Below are 20,808 nucleotides of genomic sequence, written 5' to 3' on the forward strand. Positions count from 1 at the left end.
AAAATTTTTCCTTTTTTTTTTTTATTAAAAAAATTTCCTTACGACTAATCTCTAATTTGAAATTCTGCCATTTAATTTGTATGTATTATAATACTTATCCTGTTAAACAAATAATAATACAAAAATACTTGACCATTGTTTGTATAAAAAAAGAGTAATTTAAAAAAATGTATATGTATTCTACATTAGCACTATTGATTAATATATACAATAAATGAATATCATATAAGTTATTGATAAATGACAGAAAAATTAACATATAGACATGTACATAAGATAAAGAACATAAACCAATAATCTGATCTGACTTAACAATAAATTTTTTTATGTTCTAACCAAGAATCAACCCTAGTAGTTGTGAATGCTAACGAGATATCGATAAGCAAATTAGTCGAACGACAACGATGGCCTCAACGGACGTTGCCGGATACCTTATACTTGGTGATCTTAAACGTCCATGTAAATAAACAGGGTCTTGGTTAATTCCCATAATTCAATTCCCATGATCCCCTATATAATAGCGATTGTCGCTGACCTCCTATTCAGACAAGCATTAGATGTACACTTCTTCGTACACGTGGTTCATCTCGACAGCTATTTTCCGTACAAAGGAAAAAAAGAAAAAAAAAGGAAAAAAGAAAAAAAAGATGTGCAACGATGATATTGTTATACCGTTTATTGCCGATAAATTAATACGATAAATATTCGAAAAAGTGTTGGTGTTTTTATTTAATTGAACGAATAATAATCGAGGATACAACAAAAATGGACTGTCAAAAATCGGAGAAAGACATGGAAGCACCACCAGAAAAGATGGAAGACATTTTTTTTCATCATACAAAACCATTGAATCTAGAAGAAAAGAAATATCTTTTGACTGTCGAAAGAGGTGATTTGTCAAATGTGAAAAGAATTCTTCAGGTAGCTAGCAAAGGTGAAATCAACGTAAGTTCGTGATCATTGGAGCTGTTTTCAAGTTCAATGTCAATGGAATTAGTCTTGAAGATTTTCTTTTAGGGTATGACTCTCGATGTTAATTGCATGGATAGTCTCGGTCGTGGCGCATTAACGTTAGCGATAGAAGCAGAAAATCTTGAGATGATTGAACTTCTTATTGTAATGGGAGTGGAAACAAAGGATGCTCTTTTGTATGCCATCGATCATGAATTTGTCGAAGCCACTGAATTGTTACTAGAGTACGAGGAACTTTTGACAGCGAATGAGATTAACGAGCAAAAAGGTGCTTGATTATTTTCTTTTAATCGAACAATTTCGTTTCGTTCTAATCACGAAATATGATATAGTGTCGAGCTTATTTGAAAATAATTATGATTTTTTTTTTTCTTTCTTTTATTCAGAATTATTTGTTAATTTTTCTAATAACAATTAATAACATCCAAGTTCATTCATTTATTTGTCTAAATTTTATTTTATTCTTTGATCAAAAAACTATCATAGTTATTTCATATCTCAATAGTTAATGTTAATTGAATATATTTCCAAGTATAGTATAATTATATTAATATCATGTAAGTTATAGTACAAGTTTTACATTATATAATTTTATATCAGAAATTTAAGTTACACAGAGAGTTAATAATTGCAATTAATCGTACGATCGTTCAATTCATAGACGGCAAAGAAGTTGTTCACAGTTGGCAAAAAATCGATCCGGAGTCTGCTCGGTATCCAGCCGACATGACGCCATTGATACTAGCGGCGCAACGGAATAACTATGAGATTTTGAAGCTGTTGTTGGACAGAGGAGCTACTTTACCGATGCCACACGACGTTAAATGTGGTTGCGAAGATTGTCTTCGGTCGACTGCAGGTCAAAAAATAAAGCTACGTGATAAACAGTATAAAAAGATAGCTAGAGCAATGTTCTTATGTATTTTTATTATTCATTATCAGGTGACCCATTGAGACTCTCTTCGACCAGGATAAACGAGTATAAGGCATTGGCTAGTCCAAGTTTGATATCTCTCAGTTCTCCAGATCCTCTGATGACAGCATTCCAATTAAGTTGGGAACTCAAAGAGTTAGCTTTGGCCGAACCAGAAAGTAGAAAGGAATATTTAGAACTTAGATGTCAAGTTGAGAAGTAAGTTCTATTTATTCGTTAAACATCGAATAAATAATTAAACCTCGATATTTTAATTAGATTTGCCGTTGATCTGTTGCAACAAGTACGAACTACGACAGAGCTAAATGTTATTTTGAATTATGATCCCGAGGAAGATAGTCTATCAACTAAACGATTGGCAAAACTTGAACAAGCGATACAATTTAAACAGAAGAGATTCGTCGCTCATTCTCATGTTCAGCAATTTCTTGCAGCTATTTGGTAGAGTTTTGTTTTTTTAAATCAATATGGATAAATCAGAAATATTTGTTACAATTCGATCTTATTTTATTATATTATTTCTCTTTTTTTTTTTTTTTTTTAAGGTACGAAGGTGTTCCTGGATTTCGAAGAATGACCAACGTTCAAAAATGTTGGATATTACTGAAAACAGCCCTCATGTTTCCCTTTTATTGTATAATATATCTTTTCACTCCGGAATCAAAGATGGGTCAACTCTTGCGAAGACCATTCGTTAAATTTTTAGTACACGCATCATCCTATTTATTCTTCTTATGTGAGCGAATTAAATTTCATTCGAATATTATTTCATTAGTAAAGTCCACCATTTTTTCAATTTAATCTTCGTTTTAGTTATACTGATCTTAGTATCGCAACGTGTGGAAGTAGAAGTCGTGAAAATTTTTGGGAATGAAGAAACTAAAAAGAATCTTGAGATTCAAATAGCTCGACAAAGAGGTGCAGCGCCATCACCATTAGAGTTCGTAATAGTCTTGTACGTTCTAGGATTTATATGGCAAGAGACAAGAGAGGTATAGAAAAAATATTACCTAAATCAAATAAGAAAGAATTTCATTTTCGATGAACTTAACAGAAAATAATATTTAATTATTTTATATAAATATATATATATATAAAATATTTATATAATATTTACAATTTTAAATATAAATTAAATAATAAAATATTTATTTAAAAATAAAATTCTATGTAATATAATATTTTATGAGTATGTATGTATATATAATATATAATTATTATATGTATATATATAGTTATAATTATTATATGTGTATATATAATATTACTATATACACAAAAAGTGCAACTAATTATTTATTTAAGAAAACATATTGTTTACAATCGCTGTTAATTTTCAGGTTTATGTCGATGGCTTAAAAGCATATCTTCGAAATATGTGGAACTTCATCGACTTTACCAGAAATTCCCTTTACGTTCTAACAGGATTTCTACGAGGTGCCGCTTATTTTCGACAGGCAGCAGAAATCGATATGGACCCATCAGCTGCACTAATACCAAGAGAAAGCTGGAGTGACTTTGATCCACAGTTGATTGCTGAAGGTCTTTTTGCAGCAGCAAACGTGTTTAGTGCTCTCAAATTGGTACACTTGTTCAGCGTGAATCCGCATCTTGGACCACTTCAAATATCCTTGGGCAGAATGGTGATTGACATAATCAAGTTCTTCTTCATTTATACGCTAGTCCTATTCTCCTTTGCCTGTGGCTTGAATCAATTGTTATGGTACTTTGCTGAGTTGGAGAGAAAAAAATGTTACAATGACATTGCTGATCCAACTTGGGATGCAGGCAGTGACTCTTGTATGAGATGGAGAAGGTAAAAAAAATAATACTTTATATCACAGTTGCATCTGACAAACTTACAAAACAAATTAACTTTTGTCTTTGTCTATTAATAGATTTAGCAATCTATTTGAAACCTGTCAGAGTCTATTTTGGGCTAGTTTCGGAGGAGTTGGTATAGATAGTTTTGAACTGACAGGTAAATATTAAAACTTCCATTTAATTTTAATTGAATTCATTCGTATATTATATTAAGTAATTATTTGTAGGAATTAAATCGTATACCAGATTCTGGGGTCTCTTAATGTTCGGTTCCTACTCGGTTATTAACGTAATCGTTCTTTTGAATCTTCTGATCGCCATGATGAGCAACAGTTATGCTGTCATCGAAGTAAAACCCACGAAATATATTTAAAAGTATTGATAGTATTTTTTAAATATATTTTAATTAATTGTTTTGTAGGAACATGCGGACACGGAATGGAAATTTGCTAGAACGAAATTATGGATGAGTTATTTTGAGGAAGGTGGTACTCTTCCTCCACCATTCAACATTTTTCCCCCACCAAAATTATTCCTCAAATTTTGCGGCTTATCAAAGAAAAAAAGTAACGTTCATGACGATATTACAAATCGTCGTTCACAAAATCAAAAGTAAATTTTTGTTATTAATAATAACATATTTGAATTTGTTAAAATAGAGACAATGATTATTTTCTTTGTCATTTTAGATATGGTATTGTAATGAGAGCTTTGGTATGGAGATATGTGGTTAATTCACATTCCGTACATGAAACGGAACCCGTTACAGAGGATGACGTACACGAATTGAAATCCGACATTTCATCGTGGCGTTGCGAACTTCTTGATATTTTACATAGAAACGGCATGGACATCGCTGGAATCAATACCAAAGAGAGAAGTCTATATATTCTCTATCTTGAGTTTAGGAAAAAAAAGAAAGTAAAAAAGAAAAACAATTAAAATTCCAAAAAAATAATGTTATGTTGTTTTATTCGTTAACAGCTATACTGGGTAGAAAGATGAGAATATGGGAGAGAAGATTGATGAAGGATTTCCAAGTGGCAGGACCTTTTACTAAATCAATAGAGGATGCTGCACAAGAAGAATTGACTCTTCTTCAACCTACCGAAGGCGAGGATAATGTTGCCAGGTGGAAGAGAGTTGCTAGATTGGCGGTACTAAAATCAACTCAACATCGTTGGGGCCAAGTAAATATTTTTTTCCTAACATAAAATAATAATGTAAATTACTATTTCTATTTTAAAATAGAATAACAATATCAAATACAATATTATAACAAGAAATAATAACAAAAAATATTTAATAGGTCGTGAATAGCGCGATTCGAAGCTCTCAAATCGGTAAAAGTTATAGCAGAGCATCTTTGCAAAGTCAACAGAATTTAATGAAAGCGATAGAAGAAGCACGAAAGTTAACAGCTAAAGCTTCATTAACTCCAATTGAACCAATACAATTACCACAAAGTACAGAAGCAACGATACTTCATGTACTTCATGACATTGTTGAGACTGATAATTATGTTAGAAATGATGTGCCGATACTGACAGTAACGGGTGAGCCTGATCAGGTGATCAAAATTAAAATTCTCATCAATTCGATTTTATATTGTAGATAAGTATAATGTTATAGTGGTATTAATCGATGCATAGTTATTGGGTTACGCTAATATAATTAGGTACGCTTTTTTCTTATCTCAATATATATCTGGACTTATATGATATTACATTAATCTGTTAACCAGAGAAGATTTTCGAAAGACGTATGAAATTTATTTTGATTAAAAATGAAATTGTTAGGACGGAGATATGAAACTTTGAATAAATCATAAAATGAAGAATTGGGACATATGATGTTTTTCTTAATTCGAGTAAAAAACAAATTCATTCTTTTATCAGGATAAAAGCGAAATCTTCGTGACGTCTTAACTCGTCATCCCTGGTCAATAGGTTAAACATATTTTTGTTTGGATATTCTACAATTACTAATCAAATCCGAATTAAATACATTGATGACAAACATATATTTAATTTACAAAATGAATAATTAATATTTAAGTAGTCGCATAATTAATTAAGTAATTAAAATGCATAATTAATATAAAATATCTAGCCAATTATCTAGCCTTTGCTGTAATTTATTTTGAACTAAACTAAAGTGCAAATCAAAATGAAATGACATACATTTTTCATTTAACAGCAATCGCAGATCATGTCGACTGTTGGTTATATCGATGAAAAATCCAAACGAAATTATCAATCCGTCGTACCGACCCGAGTATCGTCATCGCAACCAACTAACAAAAAGGATGAAAATATTTATATAGTAAGTACTCAAGGTCAAAGTTCCTCGAACGTAATGCAGGCGAAGATACCAATGAAGAAGGAATCTAGCAAGGTCACGCCCAGTTCACCGAAGTGCAATCAAATTAAAACAAATAATGCGCTTGTTTCTACCAATATTAATAATACGGGAGATTCTGGAATAATAATATCACGATCAAGAGCTACTCTCAGTCCAAGAAAAATCGTGGATGGTCCCAAAATCAATAAATCGGACAGCAAAAGTCATAAAGAGGAAGACAAACAGAGATTGGTGAACATAATGCCAAAGTCACCACGTTTTTCTACGAGTAGATCACCTAGGAAAGGGGGATGGCTTTAAATAATGTTACAAAGACTCTTTTTCTATTGTCACTTGCAATTATATCTTTATCGCAAACAAAATAGTGTAATGAAAATGAAATATATATATATATATATATATATATATATATATATATATATATGTATATAAAAGTGTGGAAAAAAAGATGCAATGTATACGTCGAATAATAAATGATATCAAAATAACAAAGACCTGTTTACTTAACTAATTTTGTTAGTTAAATTTAGTAAATTTCTTTAGTAAATTTCTCTTTTCGATTTCCCTGATCGTATTAGTAATATTTATTCATTTTATTTTTTTTTCTATTTCTATTTTTACACAAACGTATAAGAAGTAACCCATTCGTCCAGTAAAAACGACAATTCATACACTTAACAATGGTAAATAAAAAAGCAGGTAATAAATCAGTTCAACCAGTAAAAAAGTAATTTATTTATCGTTCACTACGGAAATTTTTTTGAAAAAGAAAAAAATATTAATGTAAAATATTAATGTTTGAAATTATTGTGAACGAAGGTATGATAAATGAAGAAATCTTCCGATATCTTGAAAAGGAAGCGTTTAAAAGAAAATTTACAAAAAATTCCAAGGTTAAGTAATATTTAAGTGCTAAGGTAATACTTAGTAAAATTTAGTAATACACTTAGTTATATATGGCCCTGTATGTACTTATAAAATATTAATTGTCGAATGGATCTACCTTTTAATAAATAATCTATATTTCATATAAAATTTCTTAGAAATATTGTTTGCAACAAAAAATTATTGAAAGCATATAAATATATTAATATCAAAAATTTGCATAATATTCGTAATTAAAAAAAAAAAAAAAAAAAAAAAAAAAAAAACTAAGAGCGCGAAAATTCTTTTTATAAAAGAAAACATACGTTATAAAACATTTCATGAATATTGTAATTCTCTATATAATAATCTTTTTTAATTACTGTTTGAAAATAAACCTTTTATCAATTCCACCTTCTATAACTCTCGATTCATCGTGATCTATAGGGAAAAAAAATTGTCAACGGGATTGATCGATTCGTATACAATGATTGATTCGCATTATTACATGGATTATTGGATAATATTCGAACAATAATAAAATATATTTTCCTATTTTCTTTTATGCTCATCGTTTTTTTCATTTGCATTATTTTCTTTCTTCCTTTTTTTGTTCTAGATTATAGAGATACATTATATCTTACACCATCGATACTTTCTATTATAATGTTTAAGAAAAATTCATATTTGTCACGCGACCATCGATATAATAAAGATTACATTCTTTATAAATAATTATATTAACGACGCAATTTGAGATTCCATTCAAAAAAAAAAAAAAAAAAAAAAACTATTCTTAAATGCTTAAATGTTCACCTATATATGTATACATGTTTTGTATACATTTTTAATACGTATAATATTATTATTATACTTATTACATATTAGTATATACTTATAATATTTTTATATACCTATATATACATGTACACTAATACATATATTATAATCTTCTACACAAGAATACATTCATCTAAGAATAGGTACGACTGAATAAAGAGTTTACTTAGCGGCTGATTAAGATGAGTGTACGTATTTACATAATGAAAGTAAAGACAAGTGATCGATAATGTCGACCTTGTCTGCGAAAAAAAAAGTTGATTTTATGCTTAATATATATTTACATAAATATATTTATCGATTGTAGATTGTGCAATCGATCGATTAAATAATACGAGATTGAAAATTACTCCTGTAAATTTTAAACGATTTCCTTTGGTTTTTTGTTTGTCAAAGGTTTTCGAGGTAATAGGATGACCAATGCAGCAGCGACTGAAAATAAATTTTCGGATATATATTTTTGAATGTATTTAAACTAATTGTTTTTCTTTTCTCTCTTTTTTTTTTTTCAAGAATTCAATTTTTCGTAAATGAGATCATTTTTATACTCACACAAACAAGCCGAACCAATCATAACGAACGGTCCTAAACAAGACAGTCCAAATAGAACTGGGAACAAAAGATTGCCAATCACTGCACCACATCTTCCCATCGTCATGGCTGTACTAACTGCCATAGTTCTGAAAAGACAAGTATTATAATAATTGTAATTTTTTCATTATATGAATAAAAAATATATGCGAACAGTAATGAGTAAAAGAAATAATTTTTTTCTAAACTCCTGACGATAGGCAACACTTCATACGAGAAAGTTTTTTTTATTATAATCGTGTTAAGATGATTTATCTATCATGAGAGATTTCATTATCACCTTGCAAACGTATTAAACTTATTTTTCACAATTAAATCCTGATAATTGATCGAATAAGTATTTTAAAAAAACATTCATTAACAACATTATCGATGAAGCAAAGAGTCTTGCACTTATTTAAGCGTGATATTTAATATTACAAACATTTGAAAAATAGATATAATTGATTAATAATAATCTTAAAACAATAAATAAAATCATTTGACATTCTTAACTCGTATATTTACCTAAGACAAGTTGGAAAATTGTCGACGATGATATTAACTACTGTGGCACCGCCGATACTCGACATTGCTACAAATACAGATGATAATCCCAATATTCCATTTGTATCATCCGCCCAATAAAGAGATCCGCAACAAGACGCTGCCACGAGGAAACATATTGCTAAAACGAAAGAATTATTTTACCGCTTAATTCCACTTTGTTATTCTGGAACTTTCGAGTCATTTTTCTTCGATAAATTAAGAATTCAAAGAGAAAAACATTTATCTCCTGAAAACGTTACAAATTAGCATCACCAAGAGGAGAGAGTTTATTGCACGAATCATGAATTCCAACGAACGAACGTCAGAGATAACCTCAATTAAAGAAATCAAATTAATCATTTCATAAATAATGAATAATTCAAAAAAAATTATATACGTAACTCTTAACGTACGTCGTATGTCATTCGAGAAGCGTACAAAATTATATCAAAATATACTTAATTAAAGAACCAATAATATTTTTGAATCGTATTAATTAATCAGCATTATCAAGAGAAGAGTTACTATGTGAATTAACATAATATTTTTTTCTATTTAAATACCCATTAATTTTTTCTTCCCAACGACAGTTATCAACGTGCCAGCCAAAGTGTAGCCAATGACACCAGTAAGAGCGATGACTATAGAATTAACGAAGACTGTCGAATTTAGTTCTGTCTAAGGAAATAAAAAAGAAAAGATTAAGCGATCACTCGATCCATCTTATCCATTTAATTAATTATTCAATCATTTATGTAAAAAATACCGAAACACACGCGACGACGGCCTCGACAGTTGAGTTCACAATTATTGTAACATTATCATTACTCTTTTCTGGACTGTTCAACATGTAACAGAAGGATGGTTGAGAACCCATTTGATCTTTTAGTACGTGATTGACTTTGTAACTTTCTATCAGAGAAAATAATTGTGGCATCCATAATCTCAAAGAATTCGATCTGCGTTAAAATAATTAATTGATTAATTACTTATTAATTATTTTTATTATATTGAAGTATTATTTTCAATATAGTTATTGATTACATTTATTAATTAATTATTAATTATTTCAATTTTGATTTAAATTCTTTTAGCTGATCTGATTATAAAAGAAAAATCATTCGTCGAAAAAATTTTCAAAGAGATTAAGAAATCGAGTTAAGGTTAAATGAATTTACATTTAAAATAATTTTTATTTCGAAGAAAAATTATCTTTTTATTTACCCTATCGTTGCTCCAAGTTGAATCAAAGATATAACTACGAGATTAAACACGTTTGGAGGTAAAAATAATGGCTTGATTTGTTCCCAAGATGATAGTATTTTCTCCTTCCATTTATCACCCGGTAATTTTATGGAGTATTCGTCCTCTAAGTCCTTTATCTATCGAATAACCAAGAATTTGAATAAAGAATTAAGCGAAAGATACATGATGAAATGATAATAATCTCATATGAGCGAAAGATAATAATCTCATATGATTACTGATAATTTTAACTTATATATACGTTTTTTAAACGATGTAACGCGTTTTAAGGAAAATAACATACCTATCATTCCATACAAAATATATTACTTTTTAAAATAATCTTTCTGTCTTTAATATAAAGTCAAATATCGTAATATTTTATTTTAAAATGAACTACAGGCAAAGATTATTAAAAATTGTAAAAATTACAGAAGTTATACTTATTATATAAAATATGAAAGAAAAAATCGGATGAAATCGAAGTGTATGCAAAAATTACAGTACATTGTTTTTAACTTTCCTATTTCAGCATACACGTCATAATGTATGAGTATTCTTTAAACGTGATAAGTAATTGAATAGAATGATAATTTCAAGGAATATACTGCAATTTTTTTAGAATTTCCTCTAGAAAATAAAATAATATCGATAATATTTCGATCGACTGTACTGTTTTAAAGATATAAAATAGGAATGTGCATTACCATATTACATAAGTATTATTAATATATTTGAATGGCTATAAAATTTGGTAATTTTAATTATTTAAAAAATCTTTTTACGTATATTTACTTGAGACTAAAATAGATAACATACCGAAGATAATGAAATGTGATAAAAACTTTAATAAAATAAAAAATAAAATAGCTTATAATTGACTTATAATTAATTCACAAATAATTTCAAATTATTTTAATACGATAGATGTTCTTTACGTAATAGTAAAATTCGAAATATTTCTCATAATTAAATCTTGATAACATACCAGATAAGTATCTGCTGGCTTTCCAGTGTTGACTGAATATATTTTCTGAAAGATTGCGAGAGCTTCTTCACGACGACCTTTCAATAGAAGAAATCGTGGACTTTCAGGAAAGAAAAAGATTGCTATACATGCCAAAAAAGCTGGAAAAGAGCAAATTGCCAAAAAGACTCTCCAAGATTTGATTTCAATTAAGCCATTTAAAAGACTCCAATTCCATTTTTGTGGTATAATTAGCCATGCTATACCTGCAAAAAAAGAAATAATCAAATAACTATTATTATCGTTTTTTAATTAAATAAGAGTAATTAGAATGTTATGAATGAAAAAAAAACTAAAAATATTGAATAACATATACATATGCATATATTAATCTTTAGAGATTACAATTTTTCTCTCTCTTTTTTCTTTTTCTTTTTATTTATTTTTTTTTTTCTTTTTTTTTTTATTTTAAATTTCGATTACTTACACGGCAAGGAAATGTTTCCAAGTGAGAAAAAAACACCCAACCACATGTAAGTACGTGAACGATGATTCTCATCGTGTACTTCCGCCAGATAAGACATCAACGCTGCATAAGGACCAGATATACTGCAAATAACGGACGATAGGATTAAAAATCGAATAAATAATTGGAAACATTTCAAGGGTCTTGAACAGATAAAAATGTTTATCTGTATTGATAATTGAAATTCTATAAGAACTTACTTATTCGAAAGTTCTCACAATTTCGTTATTATGAACAAAAAATGAAACGTTTTACGGTTTCCAAAAAATATTATCTTCTATACCCGTATCATTAACCGAGTCGAGTAAAGTTCAACGTACTGGTGAGTTAAACAAGCGCTAACTAAAAAATTGAAAAGTGATGATTAAATATAGCTGCCTCGTCAACTCACCAACTCGAACTTTTTGCCAATAACGAAAACGTTCGTTATCTTGGTAAAAGATAAATCACATTTCATCTTAAACAATTGTCAAACAATTCGTGGAAAATGATTGATGATAGAATTCAATTGAAGGTTCAATTCGTCATTACGTGCATGAAATTTTATTGATTAACAAAATTAAAAAGAAAAGAAAATACAGACGGATCCGTAGATTTGTCTGCGGTCTATTGTCGACTTACATCGATCCTTCGAAAAATTTGATAAGTATTAATAGCCAAGATGTGTGCGAGAAACACGTAGCCAATGTGATAAAACCGGTGAGCATATATCCGTAAAACATTATCCTTTTGCGTCCAAATGTGTCGGCCATGAATCCCCACAGAAAGTTAGTACTGATCATACCTAGAAACAATGATACTGATCAAAAAAATATAAATATATTTATTATTTGTCATCCTTCGAACATAAAATTGAGTTTTTCTAATTAAAAAACGAACTACGTTCGTTTGTGTACCACCTGCAAAGGACATGGAATTGAGCAGGCCCTTGTCAAACATGGTGAGTTCAAGATCACATTCGGCTGACGGTAGAACATAGGCTGTCGACGAAGATGAAAATATGCTGGCACAACTGGCCGGCAGTACAGCCAGCAGTAATAAATAATTGAACTTTCCATAACCTAAGAATTCGATAAATAATGAGAATATGTTATCAAATGTTACGTGCGATCCTTCGATTATTCGCGAATGATAGATCGAAGAAAATAGAAGAGAAGAAAAATGTGTAAAAAAAAGAAAAAAAAAAAAAGAAAGAAAAACAAAAAGAAAAAAAAAGATAGAAATAAAGACACGGTTGGAATAATGGTTGATTACTATACTTTCGTACAGTCTCTTGTTAGTTATACGTTTTTCTTTTATGATTACGTGTAAGTGTATATGATTACATGTTTCTCCGAAAGATTCAAGAGAATCTTATACAAGAGAAAGAGCGTTTAGGTCGAAGATAACAACTACGAAGAAAGATATATAAGTTGGAAGGTACAACGTTTGTATACCTACCTGATGAGCATATCGCACGTTCAAAATCTGCTGGTCCAGAATCCGCAGACTTCACGTCCTCACCTTCAAGTTAGAAACAGATGAGCGGGCATAATGTAGTAAAGGAAAAGGAAAAATAAAGGACGATAAAGAAATGTATACTTGATAAGTAAGAAACAAAAAATTCGTGTAAAAAGTATTCTTCTTCAAAATGACTCTTCGCAATTGCAATTAAGAAATAATGTAATAAAAAAAAAAAAAAGAAGTAATTAACACTACAGAAGTATTAAATCTGTCAAAATGACAGATATTTAACTTCTACTTTAAAAATTATTTATAATCGTAATTATTAGAGAAAGGTTAACTGTATTATTCGTTAAGTGTTAACTACAAAATTTAATAATAATTTTATTAAAAGAAATTTTTTTTTTCAGGTACTTTGTCAAATTGACAAAGATAGAAAAAAAAATAGATTTCTAGCGTTAACAAATAAATATATGAATCGTTTGTACAAAAGACAAAACACCTACTACGACGCATGCGTTTGTAATAAAATATCGAGAACATTTGGAGAATCCGTTTGAAAACCATTGTCTTCCTCTCGCACGGCCGAAATACAAATTTTTCACTCACTAATGAATCGTTTAGACGATACAAATTTTCTGTAGAATTCACAACATTTCATGTCTTACATAAGCTCAACGTCTTATCGAAATTTCAAGAAATTTCACGAAAATATCAACCATTCGATACAGCAAAATAAAACAGAAAAAGGATAAAAAAAAAAAAAGAGAAAGAGAGAGAGAGATAAAGAAATTAAAGTTCACCAAATTGTGATTTTTAAAATTCCATTAACCTATCAAGTGCTTATATACAGAATGAAATTCCATTCGTTCATCAATAAAAAAAAATACACACAATACTTATATTCGCAAGATATAATTAACTTCACTACCGAATATAGTATATAGCACAATTTGACACACCAATTACAGTATTTTTTTTTTACATGAAATATATATATTCCGGATATTGTCTTTCCCAGCAAGCACAATGAACACGGATAAAATTAATTTTTCTTTTTCTTTTCTGTTTCAATTCCGTCGAATCCTTTTTCAACGGTAAACAAATAAATTTTGTCACTGATTGAAAAAACATTAATTATTCAGACTTCTTTGTAACTGTTTCAAATTTAATCGTCTATTTCTCTTTCATTTTTCTTCATACACCATTTCAGATTTTCATTAATTCTCTCTCTCTCTCTCTCTCTCTCTCTCTCTCTCTCTTTCTCTCTCTATATCTCTATCTATCTATTTTTCTCTTTTTATCCCCTTCTTTCTTTCTTTCTCTCTCTCTCTCTCTCTCTCTCTCTCTCGCTCTCTCTCGGTCTCTCTCGCTCTTACACTTTCATTCACTCTTCAGTACACTCGATATGCGATTTTAAATTTTTAGTTAAAAAGAATGGTTAAAAGTGATTTCTTAAAACAGATTTTGATAGATAGATATAGAACGTGCAAGATAAACTCGACTAGAATCGTGGTTGACTGAAGTGATTCTGTAATAGAAAAGGAAAGGGAATCGTCCTAGAACGTACTTACGATCTCTAGAACCTGTTTTTGTTCGATTAATTTATTCGTAATGTAAATACATCAATATTTACTATCCCGTTAGTTTCAATACGTATGAACTCATCTCACCGTTAACAATCATTGTCTTCTTTTCCAGATATTTTCTGAGGCACGAGGAAGTCTGCTCTTTTTGTAATTCTTTACGAATAACTATCGTAGTTCTCACTATTTCAGTGAATCAAGTATTATTATATCTTCTTTAAATAAAATTTAACAGAGAAGAAGCATTGAATTGTGCCTACTTTTTAAATAATTTAACACGATACTATTGAGAAAATGAATTATTTTTGTTTAACGTTTCGTGAAATTCTTATATTTAAATAAAATGACAAGCACTTTGAATGATAAATGAAATGTCAGTTTAAGTATGTAATTTGTTAGTACTATTTTGTAATTTTTGATGAGACACAATTTTTTAAAATATTCTTATCTGGAAAATATATATAAATATGTGCCAATTTTTTTTCGTCCGTCAAATAATGAAAGATTAAGAAAATTCTAAATTATTACAAATAATGTAATGAAATTCGATTGAAAATATTTGAAAATACACGAAAGCTGCAATATTTATTATATTATTATTATTGAACAACATAATTAATTTCTCATAAAATGTAACTAATGATTAATTATTATTTTTTACACATTCCTTATACATCTTCTCAAAATAAATCATTATTATCGTAATGAACAAAGATATTTACTTTTTCAGTTCGTAGAATTCTTTCTACGATAATAAAAAAGCTTAAAAAAAAATCACAGACACATACACACACTCACAAAGTCACTTTTAAGATTCATCTAAAAACATCACAAAGGAAAATATTTCGTATGTTTTGTATTTCCACTTTTTTTATCATTAATTAAAAACACATTGTAAAATTTTCAAGGAAATTTTCTCTATTTCTAAACGTTTTGCGTATAATAATTAGTAATAATTAACATGCAGAAGTAATTTGTTAAAAAGTAAACGAAGCAGTATAAGAAATTATATTATTACTATATATATATATATATATATATATATATATATATATATATATTTATATATATATAACAACACTGTCTATTATATTTCTTATTTTTCTAAGAATAAGTTTAAAATTTCACATATGATGAAAAATTGGAAATTACGAAAATGTGAAATAGAAAGGTGTTCCTCTGGTTTCGAAGTTAGAAGCCGTAATGAAATAAATTTACTCGTGATTCTAAACATACGTGACGTCTTCTCAAAATATTCGAACTGATGAGATAAACAGGATTTCACGTTGACTTCGTACTTTTGAATCACTGAATAAACTCGCTTTACGATGTAAGTGCCATGACGCGCCGAGTGAAAATTAGATAGTGAGAACAATTGAAATTTGTTTCTAAGAACGGAAAGAAGCTATTTGAAAATACTTATATTTTCTATGTACACTTATTTCCGTACTATTAAACGAAATTGTGAAATAGAAATAAACGTGTTTATACACAGACAACAAGCATGTGTATTATAAATTATACATATATTTTTTTTCCAATATAAAAATATTTAACACGTTGCCGCATACTTTTAATTTGACGATCGTGCTCAGAAACACATTTTTTTTTTTCAATTATTTATGACTGCCATATGAAATTGAGCATCAATCGTCATGTGCAAGACGGCTATAGCCGTCATTTGCCTACATATTGCCAAAAATCGGACTGCTATACTCCGACAATTTGCGGTAACTAAAATGTTAATATATGAGAAATATATAATTCTAATTTATATATATATATATATGTGTGTCCATCTGCATAAACTTTGGTCGCATTCAAATCTAATTGTTTTATCAAACTTTAATGGTGCTGTTATAGTTACATACAACATAAAGTGCTAAAGAAAGATGAAATGAATAACACTTGCCTTTGGACTGTACTACCGAAGTCATTAAATATATCCTTTTGTACGAATATCACTCTGATCCTCTTCCGCTTGTTTTTTTTAAACGTTGTTCTATCGTCACGATAGATTAAAAAACAGAGAGAGATAACACAACGTTTTTCTCAACGTTTCGATTATCTTCTTCTCTTTTTCTTTCTTATTTCTCATGAACAACAAAAAACTTGTTCATGAAGAGAGGTTTGTAAGAGAACATAAAAAGAAGAACGAAGATTAAAAATGTGGAAAAAAAAGAGAAAGAAAGAGAGAGAAAGAGAAAGAGAAAGAGAAAGACAGATAGACGGAAGACAGAAGGATACTGAACGTCCAAATGTATCAGCGCTTTTCTGTGAACATGTCAGTCAAACTGTTGATTTCACATTAAAAGCATACCCGAGCAAAAGCAACTGACAATAAGCAATCTTGGTATTGAAGATGGTGAACGGTGGGGTTGAGAACAGGTTAGTGAAATAATATGGAATCGAAGAGGGAAGAATCAATCTCTCTCTCTCTCTCTCTCTCTCACTCTCTCTCTCTCTCTCTCTGTCTGCTATTCCACCCACACGTAATTTCCCGAAGAATCGAGAAAAAAAAATGAATAAATACATGTTATTCAAATGATTCTATTGAATATGTGATTATAAGATCATTATAAACTATCAAAGATTATAAAGGATGATTTCGAAATTTTATAAAAATTTGCGCCGAAATTATTAATTTAATTATTTCTACATATATTACATTTCAGTTTCACTCAAAAATCGATAGGCGGCAATCCGTTTGAATAATTATTGATATGTTACGTAGGTTTTAATGGAAAGTAAAATAAAAAATTAATCTAAATATTCTAAGGTTAACAATTCTAATGATAATCAAACGTATACGTATATATTTCTTATATGTTTTTACATGTATTATATATACAAATATCATGCATACTCAATACATTTTATTTCTGAAGGAGACCTAAAATTATCTTAACTTGTTGTCAATGAAACTAGATGCTAATGTAATTATTCAAATATAATTCCTAAGTCATCCACCTAAAGAACGACTTCGTGTGACCTGAAAATGATTATGCATACAAGCGCATACTTGTGCATAGGATTTGTGTATGAGGTTTCTTTTAATATTTTTTATATCTTTTTCAGGTCTTCCTCATATTTCTTTCTTTTTTTCACTTATATTAATTGTAATATTTTTTAATATATCATCGGAATGATTATTTTTCTTTGAAATGAAAAAGAATGAAATTATTTACAGTATTGATCTTCCTCAATGATCTTGAAAAAAAATTTATCAAAAGATTTTTTGAATTGGATTTCTAATATATCGTTCCGATATATGATACATCAAAAATTCAAATAAACATTTTTCCGTCCTTGAGATATTACATAACTTACAATTACACAAATAAAGTAGCGACAAATAATGAAGCAAAGAATTTGCGATGTAAATGTCGAACGTTGTTACAAGCTGATAAATATGCACTTTTAAATCTATCGATTATTATTATCATCTGTAAATTGAATACGTATGCGATAATTACATTTATTTAATCTTTAAAATAATTTTTCAATTTGATTTCGCATATATCGTTGCGAATGAATCTAGGCATATTCTGAGGATGCTTGGACAGAAATAGGCTGTTTTCAGGCACCTAGAATTGATTTACAAATTACGACAAGCTGTTTTATTTAGCAGGAGCCTGATTAGGAAAGACGTGTCGAGTAAACGCTTCCAACTAAATAGATTATCGGGAAACCAGATTGAATATAGTCGTTAATAGTTTTAATAAAGTTCTATTAACGCTTCTTCGCGACTTTACAGCATATATATATATACGTATACATACATACAGGATTTTTCAAAACTGTATAATAATAATACACAAATCGTGATATTTTTTTTCGGCAACTTGTGGCCAGTAATACTGAAGACTTGATAGAGGTATTGAATGCAATAACAAAACAAATTAGTTACATTGCTCATACAGACACAAACTTGACAATTGATTAACAGAAAATATTTGAATTAGCATTCCTATATACTCTTCACAGTTTTGAAACATCCTGTATATATGTACTCACATTGATTAATTGTTTTTCTTTTTCCTTCTAAATAATTCAAAGTAATCTGATTAATTCCTCTCGACTCGTTCCCATAAAAGTATATACGGAAAAGCAAAGGCTCTCGTTATATTGTTCAGTATTTATTAAAAGATCACGCAATCTCATTCCGTGACAAGATGTTTTCAAAAATATGATGACAAGCAGTTTTAAACATCATTTGGCATTGAAAAAACAAAATACCTTCCTTACGAAGTGACGATCAAGAAACGATTGAGAAATTGAAAAAAAAAAAATGTAAATAATCTATATAAAAAAGAAAAAGAAGAAAAAAACAAGAATATTTTGAAATATTTTGAAATATTAAGACTATCGAAAAGTTCTGTCCATTTTTATATTAAAAAATAATTTATAAAAAAAAAAAGGAAGGAAAAGAAATAAAATATTAAAGAAAGACCAATTGTTTACTAAACAGACAAAACTTTTTGATTGACCTTATATTTACATTTGTCATAACTTACGTTTAGCATTCATGTGTGTATTCCCGTTTCCTTACAGAAATCAGCGTTTTTGAGGGTGAAGTGTCAAGAATTTTCTCTCTCTCTCCCTCTCTCTCTCTTTCTCCCTTTTCTTTGAGAAGAGAAAACAATAAAAAAACAAAAAAAAAAATAAAAAAAGAACAAAGTGGCACTCGCGAATGTCCCGAAAAATGATTTCTCCTGAAGTTATCTATCTGCTCACGAAAGGTAGACAGACGCCTGTGGAGAAATGTTAGGAGATTTTGCGTAACTTTTGTACACATGCCGGGAGAACAAACTAAACTCTTTCACGCATCCCAAAGCCCATAAATAACAGCAGAGATAACCTGGTACTTTTCCATGTTAGCGAGTAAATCCATTCTCTTTTACGAAAGATATAATCGATGGATTAATTTTCATTAGTTTCGTCAATGACGAAACTACAAGTCAGATAAATGTTTTTGATTGTTATTTGAAGAATTTGAGAAAAAAATATGAAGAAAAGAAAAACATTTTGTTATTTCAAATGTTGACGATAATACATCAACAGCAGTAATAAGAAAAAAAAAAAAAAGAAAAGAGACGATTTTTATCCTATTTACTTTAAAAAGGAATATAATTACATTAATTCTGTCCTAACTTAATATTAAAATCATATAAAATTAATAATAGAATCATATGTTCAATCAATTAGCAATTACAATTACTAATCATCATTTCTTTTCTAATTATGATATTATATACCTTCATACGAACTCGTGTAATCACCGTTAGAGCACGGAAAGTATACAAAGAATTCGAGATTACGTGGAATTCATTTTCAAATCCTAATTATCTTAATTTTCTCATTGAAATTACTCCTTCGAATAAAAGAGAGAAAGAGAAAGGAAGAAAGAGAGAGAAAGAGAGAGAGAGAGAGAGAGAGAGAGAAATAATTATAGCGTTCTTTTCTATTTTAAAGAATCCTATCAGTGTTGTTCGTGAAAATGCAAAAGATGGAAAAAAGAATTCATTATACGTCTTCTTGCGTTTCATTAAGTTCATGAAGATACAAAGCGAAAGAAAAATTCCGAATACAACGGTAAATTTCCAAAGTTTGTTTCTCTACTGTCATATCGTCAAAGCAAAGATATATAAATATTCTCAAAAAAAAAAAAAAAAAAAAAAAGAAGAGAAGATGCTAAGAGAAAGGTACGAATCATACAAATTTGGTAGTAGATCTTTTTGAAATTGACAACACTTTATATGAAGAAGTCACGAGCGTAATGAGTCACAACCTATCTGTGAATTTCCGTTCTGAATTATTCACATCTCTTGTTATTTAGCATTCTTCAATATGTTGTTTATAAGATATTGATTAGTGGCTATCCAAGTGACTTATTGAAATATAAATTTTTCATATTTATTCGTATTAATTTCTTTCTTTATAATATGTCCATTTAGAAAAATCCTTATCACTAGAAGTATATCAAACAAAGAAACATTTATTGTTTGTTCTATGAAATTTAAAAATATCTACGGTAAACTGTCAATTGAATGACCGGATAGAAGTGAAAAAAAAAGAGAGAGAAAGAGAAAAAGAAAGAAAGAGAGAGAGAGAGAGAGAGAGA

At 29.0% G+C, this 20,808-nt stretch overlaps 2 protein-coding genes across 14 annotated transcripts; one reads left to right on the plus strand and one right to left on the minus strand.

Annotated features, from left to right (window-relative positions):
• The first annotated feature begins 530 nt into the window (after nt 1-530).
• On the plus strand, nt 531-6,505 carry LOC124948529 (transient-receptor-potential-like protein). 2 transcript variants are annotated; one of them, XM_047492249.1, is made up of 15 exons: nt 531-945; nt 1,018-1,240; nt 1,634-1,831; nt 1,915-2,104; nt 2,165-2,347; nt 2,452-2,642; nt 2,720-2,898; nt 3,247-3,722; nt 3,805-3,887; nt 3,958-4,079; nt 4,152-4,342; nt 4,420-4,610; nt 4,715-4,920; nt 5,040-5,300; nt 5,930-6,505. In XM_047492249.1, the coding sequence occupies exons 1-15, from the start codon at nt 766-768 to the stop codon at nt 6,392-6,394; spliced, it is 3,339 nt and encodes a 1,112-aa protein (XP_047348205.1). In that variant the 5' UTR covers nt 531-765; the 3' UTR covers nt 6,395-6,505. The 2 variants fall into 2 exon arrangements, with proteins under 2 accessions (XP_047348205.1, XP_047348206.1); XM_047492250.1 differs by having other exon boundaries at nt 5,040-5,286; nt 5,930-6,104.
• A 1,282-nt stretch (nt 6,506-7,787) lies between these two features.
• LOC124948531 (synaptic vesicle glycoprotein 2B-like) lies at nt 7,788-19,498 on the minus strand. 12 transcript variants are annotated; one of them, XM_047492253.1, is made up of 14 exons: nt 15,837-15,872; nt 15,407-15,503; nt 14,772-14,867; nt 13,096-13,158; nt 12,555-12,716; nt 12,277-12,439; nt 11,617-11,738; nt 11,151-11,395; nt 10,142-10,299; nt 9,684-9,876; nt 9,481-9,595; nt 8,897-9,056; nt 8,351-8,478; nt 7,788-8,230 (listed from the first exon to the last, which is right to left on the minus strand). In XM_047492253.1, coding segments are annotated over exons 2-14 (1,677 nt in total). In that variant the 5' UTR covers nt 15,408-15,503; nt 15,837-15,872; the 3' UTR covers nt 7,788-8,159. The 12 variants fall into 12 exon arrangements, with proteins under 12 accessions (XP_047348209.1, XP_047348217.1, XP_047348207.1 ...); XM_047492261.1 differs by lacking the exons at nt 15,407-15,503; nt 15,837-15,872 and adding an exon at nt 15,921-16,006; XM_047492251.1 differs by lacking the exon at nt 15,407-15,503 and having other exon boundaries at nt 15,837-15,920.
• Nucleotides 19,499-20,808: the final 1,310 nt, after the last annotated feature.

Source organism: Vespa velutina, chromosome 4, assembly GCF_912470025.1.
Source record: "Vespa velutina chromosome 4, iVesVel2.1, whole genome shotgun sequence".
Lineage (NCBI taxonomy): Eukaryota > Metazoa > Arthropoda > Insecta > Hymenoptera > Vespidae > Vespa > Vespa velutina.